Source organism: Cetorhinus maximus, chromosome 12 (assembly GCF_964194155.1).
Source record: "Cetorhinus maximus chromosome 12, sCetMax3.hap1.1, whole genome shotgun sequence".
In the NCBI taxonomy this organism is placed as follows: Eukaryota; Metazoa; Chordata; class Chondrichthyes; order Lamniformes; family Cetorhinidae; genus Cetorhinus; species Cetorhinus maximus.
In genome coordinates, this window is record NC_135890.1 from 40,224,607 (window position 1) to 40,239,858 (window position 15,252).

The 15,252-nt window shown below is 42.7% G+C and overlaps 1 protein-coding gene and 1 long non-coding RNA gene across 3 annotated transcripts in view; one reads left to right on the forward strand and one right to left on the reverse strand.

Moving 5' to 3' along the window:
* The window catches only part of LOC144687385 (uncharacterized), a 32,217-nt gene extending 25,978 nt beyond the window's left edge, over positions 1-6,239 (forward strand). The window contains exon 2 of the long non-coding RNA XR_013578121.1: positions 5,899-6,239. This is a non-coding gene — a long non-coding RNA (uncharacterized LOC144687385). The remainder of the gene's footprint in view (positions 1-5,898) is intronic.
* Positions 1-15,252, reverse strand: part of prkar2b (protein kinase cAMP-dependent type II regulatory subunit beta) — a 101,673-nt gene that overhangs the window by 27,516 nt on the left and 58,905 nt on the right. For both annotated transcript variants that reach the window (XM_078553439.1, XM_078553438.1), the window contains exons 6-8: positions 3,777-3,930; positions 1,401-1,502; positions 745-819 (exon numbers count right to left, since the gene is read on the reverse strand). In XM_078553439.1, the coding sequence (XP_078409565.1) occupies positions 745-819; positions 1,401-1,502; positions 3,777-3,930 (331 nt within the window). The remainder of the gene's footprint in view (positions 1-744; positions 820-1,400; positions 1,503-3,776; positions 3,931-15,252) is intronic.

Sequence of the window (15,252 nt, forward strand, 5' to 3'; positions counted from 1 at the left end):
CACTGTAAACAGTTTCTCGTTGTTTAGTTTACCAGAACCATTTATGACTTTGAACGACTTGATCAAATCTCCTTTTAACCTTCTCAGTTGCAAGAACAACCCTAGCTTCTCTAGTCTACCCATATAACTGACTGACGTTCCCATTCCTGGTACCATTCTAATAAAAGTATTCTGTACCCTCTTTAAGGCATTGGCATCCTTCCTAAAGCATGGTGCCCAGAATACAATACTTCAGCAGAGGCCTAAGCTGTCTTTTATAAAGGTTTAGTATAACATCCTTGCTTTAATACTCTATTCCTCTATTAATAAAGCCAAGGATCCCATGTTTGTTTTCTTCGCCAAACAAACAGTCTTCTCGATTTATCCTGCCATTTTCAATGATTTGGGGACATATACCCCCTTTAAATCTGTACTGTTTAGTTCATAATGCCTCCTTATTCTTAGCAAAATGCATCACTTCACACTTCTGTGATAAATTTAATTTGCCATGTTATACGAGTTAAATATTCATTCATCATAATCACTCAAAAACCTTAATCTTAGATCATAATGCTTCAACCACTCAAAAATCCAAACTAAGAACCATAATTATTTAAGCAAATACATTTTTCCCAGTAAAATTGCCATTTTTTTTATTTTACCATGCCGATGGTTTGAAATTTCTATGTTTTGAACCCATTGTAAACACTGTTAAGGATCAAACTCAATGCAACAGGAGGAGGAGAATAAAAAAAGACGATGCACCTGAGCAATTATTTGTTCTTCATCCTTGTACGTTTTGGTTCCAAATACATCAACTACCTTCATTCGTTCTCCTAACTTGAGATTTGAAATAATTTTCTGTTATTGGTTGCAATGCTTCACACAAGCAAGAATAAGTTTGAAAAGCAGAATACTGAGAGTGCTGGAAATCTGAGATAAGTGAAAATGCTGGAATATATTCAGCAGGTTATGGCAGCACCTGTGGAGAGATAAACAGAGTTAAGGTTTTAGGCGTGTGACCTTTCATTAGAACTGGGGAAATCACAGATGCTGCCATAGCCTGATGAGTATTTCCAGCATTTTGTGTTTTTATTTACGAATAAGTTTGGCCTTTTGAACATATTCTCAATAGATTTTCAAGTTATAAGATCCGAGGAGTTTGTGGATAAATATGTTAAATATTTACTCCTTAAATCAGCTCTAAGTATTTATCTACATCAAGAAATACATAATAAGAAACAAAAATTAAATTCTGGGAATTCCAAATTTCTTAGCCATGCCAATTTGCAAACATTATAAATGATATATTTACATTGTTACACAATTTAAGCTTCCAAGGACAGAATAGTAGGTTCAATATAGTATCCAAACACAATTCATTGGTATGTTGAATCGGAATATGCATAAACTATACTTACTTCTAGTGACTTTAGAAGTGGCAGTGACTTGACAAATTCTTCATACAATCTCCTCTTTCTCGCATTGTTTTTGAGAATAATTCTACGAAAAGTTGCTCTGTCCTAAAGAAAATGGTAGCTAGCTATTAATTTATACAGTCAAGTTAAATTGTAGAATTATATTTTCAGTTTTATTAATTTCAAATCTGACTTTTTGTAATGCTCTGATCAAATTTTACTAGAAAATATATTGTTGAGCATAATGTGCTAACACGCTAGTCAGATATACAAATATGTATTAATACCTTTTCCCTTTTCAAAACTCTCCCTTCCCACCCACTTTTCCTAGGTCTTCTCAAACATGTCAGCAATACCCAAGTTTAGCCACAAGATGGTGCACAACAGTAACCTACTGCTCATCTCCCTCCATGTGGAAAAGTGTCTCAAGTCCCTGGTGCTGAAATTGAATACCGTACTGAATGTATATCACTGCCACAAAGATAGTCACCTCACCCGAAATTCTATCTTACAATCCCTGTAGCATGATTACCAAACTGCCCATAGAATCAAGACAGCATTAGACAAAGTGTCTATACAATTTAACCATAACTACAGTCATTATCCTTTCTTGTCCTTAATTTCTCAGCTTTTTGTTAGCATGGTCGCCCATTCCCTCATAGCCCACCATTTCTCCTCTAGTTCTCACCAGGGGACTGGCTAAGTTTGGTTGAAGTCCAATGACAGTAGCATATCTCGAACAATGGTTTACCCTCCCATCCAGTTACATTCACCAAGGTTTCATCTTTGGTCCCAATTTTTGGTTCATGTAACATGTTGCTCATGGAGATGTTATCAGTATACACAATCTTTTTAATGCCTAACTATCTATGCACTACATTATCACTTCCAACTTTGCCTCCAAGTTGCACTCCACCCTGACTTGGACATATCATCATTGTCACAGTTAGAGGTCCAAAATCCTAGCTTCCCTACCAAACATTATTTTGGAAGCAACATCAGGCTGAATACTTAAGTGATTCCAGGAGAAGGCCCACCTGGGATGGTCAATAAATGTGACTTCGCCGTGGTTACCCACATCCGTGGGGAAAAAGTAACACTATTCCAAAGCCACATCTGTACCGTCAGATTACCCACCTTGCCATGTTGCAGTTAAGCCATAATTTTCAATGTTCAAGATGTCAAATGTGTAGGAGACAGTTGCAAAATATATTGGGCATTTTAGGGCCAGTAAGGTCGTTGCCTGAAAATATTATTGCAGAATCTTTAAATACTCCATCGAGATTATTTTGTATTCGTTCACGGGATGTGGGCATCGCTGGCAAGGCCAGCATTTATTGTCCATCCCTAATTGCCCTTAAGAAGGTGAGCTGCCTTTTTGAACCGCTGCAGTCCATGTGATGCAGGTACACTCTCAGTGCTGTTAGGAAGGGAGTTCCAGGATTTTGATCCAGTGACACTGAAGGTGTGGCGACATAGGTTTCAAGTCAGGATGGTGAGTGGTTTGGAGGGAAACTTGCAGGTGCTGGTGTTCCCATACATCTGCTGCCCTTGTCCTTCTAGGTGGTATAGGTCACAGATTTGGAAGGTGCTGTTGAAGGAGCCTTTGTGAGTTGCTGCTGTGCATCTTGTAGTTAGTATACACTGCTGCCGCTGTGCATCAGTGGTGGAGGGAGTGAATGTTTAAGGTGGCGGAGAGGGTGCTAATCAAGCAGTTGCTTTGCCATGGACAGGGTGAAGGGTCTTGCGTATTGTTGGAGCTGTACTCATCCAGACAAGTAGAGAGCATTCTATTACACTCGACTTGTACCTTGTAGACGATAGACAGGCTTTGGGGAGGCAGGAAGTGAGTTACTCATTGTAGAATTCCCAAACTCTGCCCTGCTCTTGTAGCCACAGTATTTATATGGCTGGTCCAGTTCAGCTTCTGATCAATGATAACCCCCAGGATGTTGATAGTGGGACTAATACCATTGAATGTCATGGGGAGAGGGTTAGATTCTCTTTTTTTGGAGATGGTCATTATCTGGCACTTGCATGACACGATTGTTACTTGTCAATTATCAGTATAAGCCTGGATATTGTCCAGGTCTTGCTGCATATGGACATGGGCTACTTGAGTATCTGAGGAGTTCGGAGTATTGTGCAATCCTCAGTTAACAGCCACACTTCTGACCTTATGATGGATGGAAGGTCATTGATGAAACAACTGAAGATAGTTGGGCCTAGATTTCAATTCAGCAAGTAAGTGCTTTCAGATAGGAATATTGGGTATTTTCAGTTTTTCAACATGTCATGTATTGGTTTCCTATTTCAACTGTTCTGACTGGACAACACAAAATGTATTTATTTATTAAATTCAAATTCCTCAACACTTACCAGACCCCATAGTGCTCCATTGGAGGTAGCAATAATGGTAGCTGCTCTGGGAGTATTATACATCAATGCCAGCTCACCAAAGCTACCACGATTATCATAGGCCCCGACACACCTTTGCAATCCATCCAACTTGACAAATATATCATATTTTCCCCTGTAAAATGTAAACATTGCCTGGCCTTAGTTAAAGAAAAATATCCTCATATTTTATGAGCAAATAACTCTGCTAACCCTCAGTGTTTTCAATCAAATCAGCATTTGGAATGAAGAAGAATTTAGGATTAAATTAGACTCCAAACTGCTGAAGAGTGCATAAAATTGAGTCTGGAAGCTGTGGCACAGTTTATTATTTTTTTTAAAGCCCAAAGTTCTTCAGAGGGTTCCTCAAGATGGAGGTGCCCTCACAATCCCCAACTTACACGAGTTGCACTCACTACTCCCAGTGGAACTGCTTTCAAAGCTTCAGGCCCTCTGATTGGACTGACTGCGGCAGACAATTAGGAGGCCATCTCCCACAGGGTAACAGCAGTGGGCACACTGCCAGCAATCGAGGGCTGGGGACCCGGAAATGGTCCAGATCTGTGATTTTAAAAATTAATTCTTTCGTGGGATGCGGGTGTTGCTGGCTGGGTCAACATTTATTGCCCAACCTTAAATTGTCCTCGAGGACGTGGTGGTGAGCCACCTTTTTGAATCACTGCAGTCCATGTGCTGTCGTACACCCACAGTGCTGTTAGGAAGAAATCAGGGCCAGGGAGAGAAATCATGGGCAAAAACAAAAATACCTGGAAAAACTCAGCAGGTCTGGCAGCTTCTGCGGAGAGGAACACAGTTAACATTTCGAGTCCGAATGACCCTTCAACAGAACCATGAGAAATCATGGGCCTTGGAGCTTCTCCTGTTTCTGGGCCCCTTATCCCCTCCTCACCCTCAATCATACGCGACATTTTTTCCCCTTTCAAGATTCACCAATCAATTCAACAATCAATCACAGAAAGATCCTAGTAAAATGATAACTCCCAATATTGGCAACTGGCTACAAATATCGTCCAATATATATGCAGCATGGGACATTAATATTAAGAGCAGTAACGATATAATGCAGTATTAGTTTGTGTGCGCCCTATACATGATCCCACTGTGACTATTAAACAAACCAGCAAGTACAAATTTTATTTCAACAGCACCGTGCAATATTGTTAATTTGACAGGAAAATATCCCAGTTATTTATAACTGTGCTGGTGATAACACTGGTTTTGATGACTGCCTCGGTCTTCATTGACATGTTCTGTACATTACACCATATGTAGATAGTGACAGTAAATTCATATCTGGGGGAAAATTTCAATAATTGCAATCCAGTTTGCAAGAAAACCTTTCAGGTTTTATTTTATATATTTTGAATTCCTGTTCTGTATAGAACAGAAAGACCGTCTCCATGCTGCAGCTTACATGGTTTCATTGTTGGAGAGTTGCAAAAAGGGGAGGGGACAGTTCCATTCACTTGCTGTTGCCTAAGGTCCCTCCTCTGACTCCAGGTACACTGACACAGCACTCACTCACCTTGCTCAAGATAACTCAGTATCACTAGATGTGAGGTTCCTGTTCCCTGGAAATGGCTCCTTCTGCGGATGTGGACGACAGCCGGGTCCAGCCTGGCATGAGGCTGAGTGACAACTCCCCCGGGCCTGTTCCAGCCTCGTTACCAGAGGACACTGCCTCTTGTTCTTTCATATTTTGCTTCTTCTCCTGGGCCTCCGGAAGATGTCATTACAAATCGTTCATTGCAGCTGAAAGACTCCTGCAAGATGGCCAGCGGGTACAGCCAATATAACAGCAGCAGCTCCTCCAATCACAGGTTCCTTCTCTCCTGCCCCTTCAATCTTAGATTCTGTCTCTGGAGGAACAACAAAATTGGGAGAGAGGGAACCTATGATTGGAGGAGCTGGAGCAATGACCAACTCGACCACTGAATATAGTCTTTTCATGTCTCATTGGGTTCCCCAACAGATTGCATTCAACAGATCTTTGCAACTTAAAGGGAAATAACATGAGACTTTGAAAGAAACTCTCTCTCACACACCTGCAGACCTGTTGATAACTTGCTCATTTCTTTCTCAGACGTAGAATGAAGTGCATTGCTAGATGACCTTTGCAGACCAAGCAGCAAGAGGTAGAGAGGAACAGACAGCATCACACCACGAAGAGCCACTGGAAAACCAGCAAATCACCAGAAACAAGAGAACGAAAGGAAGAACTGCATATATCCAGTGGATCATGTCAGTAAGCAGGAGCCTCAGCTTCTATTGGATGGAAGCAGTGGGGATTGCATCAATGGACCACATGAACCTATTTTTGTACAATGCACAATTATTTCTATGATTTGAACTACACCAGGTTATAAGGATACTGGGTATAATTACATTTCCTTACCCAGACACTATTAAAACAGAGATCATTTATGTGGTGAGAGTTTACATGTTCAATATAAACACAGCACCAGAACTGAATCACAGTCACAGCTGATGGATGTGATGGAGGTGTGATAGAGACCCGAACTTCATTTCCTTCCACCTACAGTTCCTCACAACAATCAGACGAAACAAATAATCACAATAATAGAAGTTTTTCGGCAACTCACCTATTTGTTCATTTAGCTTTGAATTGGCAATATTTCACAGCATTGTCCTTTTCCAGTATATGGTCCCCACAGATCCCCAGGGTAGGGACTGTTCTCAGTATAAAGCATGAGAGAAGAGTTTGCAGAGTTTAGAGAGAGTTGGGTTGAAACACCCACTGTATGCTCTGCTTTCCATTCAATCCCACTTACTTCAGTAGAAGTATGGTATGATGGGAAGCTGAAGCAATTCCTCCTGTTGTATGACCCTGACCAAGTCGACTCTCACCCCCATGCATGTCCAAAGTGGGCTTTGCGAGACTAGGGATGCAGTTTTACTTGGACAAAGGTGAATAAAACTGCCCCTCAGATTAAGCGGGATCCCAGTGTTCTGTAAGAACTCCTGAATGTGTTGTGGTTTGCCTTCCCAAGAAGACACCCTGTCTACCAGTGAACTGAGGACCTTAGTCCTTACTCTGGGATGGCAATTGGATTGGAAACACAAATAGCAGTCAGTATGGTCTGGGTTTTCAGAGGCAGGATGACTTGGGAGCCTTTTAAAAATGGCAGGAGGGTCCAGATTCCAGGATTCCTGATCCCATTCCCGGTCTGATTTTCGGGAATGCCTTTAAAGGATTCCTGTCAAAAACCCACATTCAACCTCCCGACCTGGCTGGCTCCATTACGGAGATGTGGAATTTCCTACTCCTCAGTAATTTTCATGGAGTCGAACCAGGTATTCAAAGAGTCATGGTTCATGGCCCCTCAGAGGAGTCGTGAACCCTAGCCTGCATAAGAGGGCCTTTTAAAAGGCAAGTTCAAAAGGTCCTCCTCATGCCGACATGCCAAGCTCTGCCCTTTCAAACACCGACTATGCTAAGCTATGGCACTTCCATGCTCATTGACCCACTGTCTGGAACTAAGGAAACCTGTAGTGACAGTAAGATGTGTAAAAAAAAAGCTTTGGAAAAAAAGTAATCAATTCATAACTTTCTCATCTGTTGAAAAAAGTCATTTCACTACTAGCTAATAAAAGTGTCAATCATCCAGACTCTATAAAGTGTCAATAATAAAAACCACAAACCCTTGAAAGCAATTAACCTGTGCAAACAAACAGTGTGAAATTGACAGCAGAGATCAAAGAGCCTGACCTGTCAATCAAACGATTTTTTTTTTGGCGTGCAGCTGTTTCAACATGAATAATGGTTGTCTGGGCTCTCAGTCAAGCATCATATGTATACAAGACATCCATTAATCTTGTTGAAGCAGCGATGCCCCTCGGGGGCATAGGGGGTGGGTGGAAGGGCAGAACTTGGCATGGGGGCATAAGGGGCCATAAGTGGTGGCAGGGGGGCATGAGCTGGCATGGACGGGGCACAGGGAGTGTTTGGAGGGTCAGGAGGTGAGAGAGATGAGGGCTGGAGGGCCTTTATGTTGTTATTTTAACTGGGACAAAGTCCCATTGCACCAAAGCAGGCTGCACCCAGCAGGCCTTGTCGCTGCCTCCAAACTATTTCCCAGGTCGGTTGCCCTGACTCCAGCCCACACCGGACCCCGGCAACGAAGATCCCGCCTTCACGAGCACTTCCTCCCAAGGCAGGCAAGTCAAGCTTGGAATTTTCCCAACTCCCACTACTCACCCAGGGGATGAAAATCTAGGACTGTGTGTGGGTTTTCTACAGACTCAAAGTTCAACAAAACAACTATTTGCCCTGTTCAATACTGTTAGAAATGGTTGTCAGAAAAGCCAAAAAGATTAAAAATACAACTATTAAAAGCAGTGGTGCTTTCTAATGAATACCATAAATAAAGCAGTAACATTCTTGTTGCTGTTGCAGAGTGCACTGTTTTAACTTCCACAAAAAATTAATATTCTAATATTGTAGAGCAGGAGATTTAGTAAATGTTAGGAGCTGCAAAAATGGCCAGATTAAAATACTGCAACTGGAAAAAAAGAGGCCATTAAGAATGACACTAAGTTGTTATATTTGATATAACTGTTGTTGGACAGTGGCTCTGTTTTGTTACATAAATAATTGGCAATCTAGTTGTGCGAGGCCCCTTGGGGATGAGCGACCATAATATGATAAAATTCTTCATCAAGATGGAGAGTGACGTAGTTGATTCTGAGACTTGGGTCCTGAATCTTAATAAAGGAAACTCCGATGGTATGAGGCACGAGTTGGCTATGATGGGTTGGGAAACGTTACTTAAAGGGATGACGGTGGATAGGCAATGGCAAACATTCAAAGAGCACATGGGTGAACTGCAACACTTGTTTATTCCTGTCTGGTGCAAAAGTAAAACAGGAAAGGTGGCCAAACCATGGCTTACAAGGGAAATTAGAGATAGTATTAGATGCAAGGAAGAGGCATACAAATTGGCCAGAAAAAACAACAGACCTGAGGATTGGGAGCACTTTAGAATTCAGCAAAGGAGGACCAAGGGGTTGATTAAGAAGGGGAAAATAGAGTACGAGAGTAAACTTGCAGGGAACATAAAAACTGGCTGTAAAAGTTTCTATAGGTATGTGAAGAGAAAAAGATTGGTGAAGACAAATGTAGGTCCCTTACAGTCAGAAACAGGGGCATTTATAATGGGGAACAAAGAATTGGCTGAACAACTAAATACATACTTTGGTTCTGTCTTCACAAAGGAGGACACTAATAACACACCAGAAATGTTGGGCAACACAGGGTTTAGTGAGAGGGAGGAACTGAAATAAATCAGTATTAGTAGGGAAATGGTGTTGGGGAAATTGATGGGATTGAAGGCCGATAAATCCCTGGGGCCTGATAATCTACATCCCAGAGTACTTAAGGAAGCGGCCCTAGAAATAGTGGATGCATTGGTGGTCATCTTCCAAGATTCTATAGACTCTGGAACAGTTCCTACAGATTGGAGGGTAGCTAATGTAACCCCACTATTTAAAAAGGGAGGCAGAGAGAAAACAGGGAATTATAGACCAGTCAGCCTGACGTTGGTAGTGGGGTAAATTCTAGAGTCCATTATAAAAAATTTAATAGCTGAGCACGTGGAAAACAGTGGCAGAATCGGACAGAGTCAGCATGGATTTATGAAAGGGAAGTCATGCTTGACAAATCTACTGGAATTTTTCGAGGCTGTAACTAGTAGAGTGGATGAGGGGGAGCCAGTGGATGTGGTTTATTTGGACTTTCAGAAGGCTTTCGACAAAGTCCCACATAAGAGATTGGCGTGTAAAATTAAAGCGCATGGGATTAGCGGTAGCGTTTTGAGATGGATAGAAAACTGGTTGGCAGACAGGAAACAAAGAGTAGGAATAAATGGGTCTTTTTCCGAATGGCAAGCAGTGACTAATAGGGTACCGCAGGGAACGGTGCTGGGACTGGGAATATATATTAATGATTTAGATGAGGGAATTAAATGAAATATCTCCAAATTTGCAGATGACACAAAGCTGGGTGGGAGGGTGAGCTGTGAGGAGGATGCAGAGATGCTTCAGTGTGATTTGGACAAGCTGAGTGAGTGGGCAAATGCATGGCAGATGCAGTATAATGTGGATAAATGTGAGGTTATCCATTTTGGTAGCAAAAACAGGAAGGCAGATTATTATCTGAATGGCTATAAATTAAGAGAGGGGAATGTGCAATGAGAGCTGGGTGTCGTTGTACACCAGTCGCTGAAGGTAAGCATGCAGGTGCAGCAGGCGGTAAAGAAGGCAAATGGTATGTTGGCCTTCATGGCAAGAGGATTCGAGTACAGGAACAGGGATGTCTTGCTGCAATTGTACAGGGCCTTGGTGAGACCACATCTGGAATATTGTGTGCAGTTTTGGTCTCCTTATCTGAGGAAGGATGTACTTGCTATAGAAGAAGTGCAGCGAAGGTTTATCTGACTGATTCCTGGGATGGCAGGACTGACATATGTGGAGAGGTTGAGTCGATTAGGATTATATTCGCTGGAGTTCAGAAGAATGAGGAGGGATCTCATAGAAACCTATAAAATTCTAACAGGACTAGACAGGGTAGATGCAGGAAGGTTATTCCCGATGGTGGGGGAGTCCAGAACCAGGGGTCACAGTCTGAGGATATGGGGTAGCCGATTTAGGACTGAGATGAGAAGAAATTTCTTCACCCAGCGAGTGGTGAGCCTGTGGAATTCGTTACCACACAAAGTAGTTGAGACCAAAACATTGTATGTTTTCAAGAAGAAGTTAGATATAGCTCTTGGGGCGAAAGGGATCAAAGGGTATGGGAAGAATGCGGGAGCAGGCTATTGAGTTGGATGATCAGCCATGATCATAATGAATGACGGAGCAGGCTCGAAGGGCCGAATGGCCTACTCCTGCTCATAGTTTCTATGTAAGTCCTAGCTAAAAAGAACAAGTAAAATCTCAGCCTTTTTGGGCCTATGAATGTGATGCTGCTGAAAACTCTAATGATTTATAACAGGTTTACAAACAATCACTTACACTAACAGAAACGTCATTCTATGGAGCTCCCCTAGTGCTGGCCCTTCTATGTATTTTTAAGTTCAAAAACTTGATTATTTAACCATTGAAACCTGAAACAGACAAGTTTCAATTCCAGCTGTTTTAACCATCCAGCCCCCCAAAGGACACCAGCACAATCTGAGAGCCCAAGAAATCTTTGCTGCTTTGCCTCTTGCCCCAGCATACATTTCCATACTAACCTTCATCTGTGGTATAAGGGTCTTGCACATAAAGAGTTAACGTGTGACTCAGTGCAGCACCGCCCACAAATTGATGAGAGAGAGCACATTGGGATTGGTGTAGTGTTGGACAGAGCTGTGTGTAGAAGAAAGCATGGAGACAGCTCCTGGCTTGGACTTTGATATGCCTATGTATCTAGTTTTTAGTAGTTAATAAATACTTACATTTGAACTACCAAAGATTACAAACACCTTAATAAGACATAATGAACTACGCTCAATACCTTACAACACTAAAGGACGTCAGCACAATCTGACAGCCCAAGAAATCTTTGCTGCTTTGCCCCTCACCTCTGCACAGATTTCCACATTAACCTTTGTCCACCTCTAGCTCGCCATGGCCGATGTGATTATAGGCAGAGTCTTTATTTCCACTCCTCCCTTTCTCGCACTCCCTCTCTCTCCACACCTACCCCCGCCTCCATCTCCTCATACCATCTCTAAAAGCACATCCTCCTTCTCTTTTTTCCTTTTTTCCATGAGCAGAATGCATAAATCCCGGAGTGAGTGATTTAAAAAAACAATAAGTCATCCATTCCACATTCATTCAAAGTTATCAGAAGAATTTTGGAGGCCAGTGCACAAGTGGGAGAAGCAGCTCTGTCCTTCCCATGCCTTCTGCTCCTCCAATCACTCCTCTGTAAGCAGTGCAACCTTTGGGCAGCTTCATGGTTGACTGGCTTAAAAAAAAGATCGGCCTCATGGGGGAGAATTTTTCCTTTGGCAGGCAGGCTGGGCAGGAGCGGAGCTGATCGCCATCCGTGATTGGTTGCACACTGCCAGTTTTTGCAGGCGGGCCAATTAAGGCCTGCCCAGCGTAACGCATGGCCAGTAGCACTCAGCGTTACCTGTGCGGGTGGGTGGGGGGAGGTGGGAGAGTCGGGGCCTGCACTCATTCGTGCATGTGTGCGAAACAGCGTAGCAATCTCCCTGATGCACGGAGCTGCTCAGGGACATTAAGTTGATAATAAAACTTCTTAATAAATCAAGTTAAAAATTATTTAAACATATCTCCTCATGTGACAGTGTCACATGAGCTGGGACATGTTTGTGAAATGTGCAAAATTTATTTAATTATTTTATAAACCCTTCACGAAACCTCATCCTGCCCGTAGATGAGGTTTCCTGAAAAACGCAAAGGCCGGTTGGGCTCTTCGCCTGCCCGCCAACCTTAAAGTTGGACGGGTAGTGCTGTTAACAACTTTAATTACTTTTTTAATGGCCTTAATAGACCATTGACAGTTCAGCAGGCACATAGCCGCCTCCGGCACGTGCCCGCTGAACGAAATGACGCACAATGACATCGGGACGCATGCCTGACATCATCGCAGGTCATTTTACGCGTCGGCATGTCAGGCACACCCCCACAGGCCAACGGTAATATTCTGCCCATGAAACTGCCCAAAGGTCAGAAGGAGCTCGGCAACCCAGTGAAACTGACCCAAAAGGCCGGCTTTTAAATAAATGTTTTTTTTTAAGCTGGTCTTTCAGATGTGAAGCTTTGGCTACTCAATCAGGACAGCGACGAGAACTCAAATTACAACAATGAGCCCGAGGCACCCCCCTAGCCCCAGATCCCAGTGTTTTGTATCACAGGCCCTGGAAGGGAGTTCCAGGATTTTGATCCAGAGACAGTGACGGAACAGTGTTATATTTCCGAGTCAGGATGGTGTGTGGCTTGGAGGAGAACTTGCAAAACGGTGGTGTTCCCATGCGTCTGCTGCCCTTGTCTTTCTAGATGGTAGAGGTTGTGGGCTTGGAAGGTGCTGTCAAAGGAGCCTTGGTGAATTCCTGCAGTGCATCTTGTAGATGGTACACACTGCTGACACTGTGCATTGGTGGTGGAGGGAGTGAATGTTCAAGGTGATGAATGGGGTACCAATCAAGTGGGCTGCATTATTCTCAATGGTGTTGAGCTTCTTGGGTGTTGTTGGAGCTGCACTCATCCATGCAAATGGAGAGTATTCCATCTCACTCCTGACGTGCCTTGTAGATGGTGGACAGGTTTTGGAGAGTCAGGAGGTGTGTTCCTTGTTGCAGAATTCCCAGCCTCTGACTTGTCCTTGTAGTCACAGTATTTATATGGCTAGGCCAGTTCAGTTTCTGGTTAATGATATGCTCCAGTGTGTTGATAGTGGGGGATTCAGTGATGGTAATGCCATTGAAAGTCAAGGGGATATGGTTATATTCTCTCTTGTTGGAGATGGTCATTGCCTGGCACTGGTGTGGCACGATTGTTACTTGTCAGTTATCAGCCCAAGCCTACATATTGTCCAGGTCTTGCTGCACATGGGCATGGACTGTTTCTGTATCTGAGGAATCGCGAATGGTGCTGAACATTGTGCAATCATCAGTGAATATCCCCACTTCTGACCTTATGATGTAAGGAAGGTCATTGATGAAGCAGCTGAAGATGATTGGGCTGAGGACACTACCCTGAGGAACTGCTGCAACAATGTTCTGGGACTGAGATGATTGACCTCCAACAACCACAACCATCTTCCTTTGTGTTAGGTTTTCCCCCCCGATTCCCATTGATTCCAGTTTTGCTAGAGCTCCTTGATGCCACACTCAGTCAAATGCTGCCTTGATGTCAAGGGCAGTCACTCTCACCTCATCTCTTGAATTCAGCTCTTTTTTTCCATATTTGGACCAAGGCTGTAATGAGATCAGGAGCTGAGTGGCGCTGGCAGAACACAAACGAAGCGTCTGTGAGCACATTATTGCTGAGTAAGTGCTGCTCGATAGCACTGTCGACGACACTTTCCATCATTCTGCTGATGGATGAGAGTAGACTGAGTGGGGTGATAACTGGCTGGGTTGGATTTGTCCTACCTTTTTTGGACAGGACATATCTTGGGCAATTTTCCACATTGCCGGGTTTATTGTTAAAGAGTGTAAGAACCCAACCAAAATATCTAAGAATGTGAAGTCATTAACATCTTCCCTAATTTTATTAAACTCCTACAAAGGGGAAAGATTAATTAGTAGAAGGGTCCATATTTAATTTCTCTCATGGGAACAGCTTCAAAATGGTGAAGACTGAAGACACTGGTATGTTTGAAAGTTAAAATACATTTCATATTTTGAAGTGAATTACAGTAAGAGTAAAAATACAAATTGGTAATAACAGCCCCATTTAAACAAATAATCATTAATGACAGCAACCAATTAATAACCTGATTTAGGCTTGCAATAATATGCAAGATATTAGAATTCTTATTTTGACCCGCTAGGGAATTTCATGGCCAGTATCTTCGAACAGCAACCACCAGAACGTGGTCGAAATTTAAGATGATGATAGAATTACAAGTCAACTGATAAGGAGGTTTCATATAATGACACACAACAGAAAGGAATTACAAGAAGGCAGCAGCATCAGGAATATACTTAAGTTCATGTTCCAAGTTTGAGACATTCACAAGTCACCGGGAGCCCAAGTTTAGATCACTGCCGTGAAAATGATCCATGTTAAATCTATAGGGTTCCTACTTAAAATGGGTATTTGCTCTGTGTATGGATCGTTTTATAACAGGTGTCGCGACTAAAGTAGATGCTAGGTTAATGCTACATGTCAGCATTAACAAGAGAACTATAACATTTGTGACTCTTACTTATGGTCTGGGAGCTATTTAAGTTAGGTTACAGCTCTAAGATCGTATCCAGCTTCAGCTCTCAGAGATACATAAGCGATTTGGAATGTTGATAAGATATTTTCTGGGTTGAATCCGGGCAGGAACAGCTACGAAACTGCTCTTTTACAAAGTATGCCCAAGATTAGTAAGTTTGCGGATGACACAAAGATTGACCGGGTGGTTAGCAGTGAGGTTGAGTATCTTGGGCTACAGGAAGATATAGACGGGATGGTCAAATGGGCAGATGGAATTTAACCCTGAAAAGTGTGAGGTGATACGCTTTGGAAGGAGTAATTTGACAAGGAAGTATTCAATGAACGGCATGATACTAGGAAGTTCTGAGGAACAAACAGACCTTGGCGTGTGTGTCCATAGGTCTCTGAAGGCGGAGGGGCATGTTAGTGGGGTGGTGAAAAAGGCATATGGGACACTTGCTTTTATCAATCGAGGTATAGATTACAAAAGTAGGGAGGTCATGTTGGAGTTGTATAGAACGTTGGTGAGGCTACA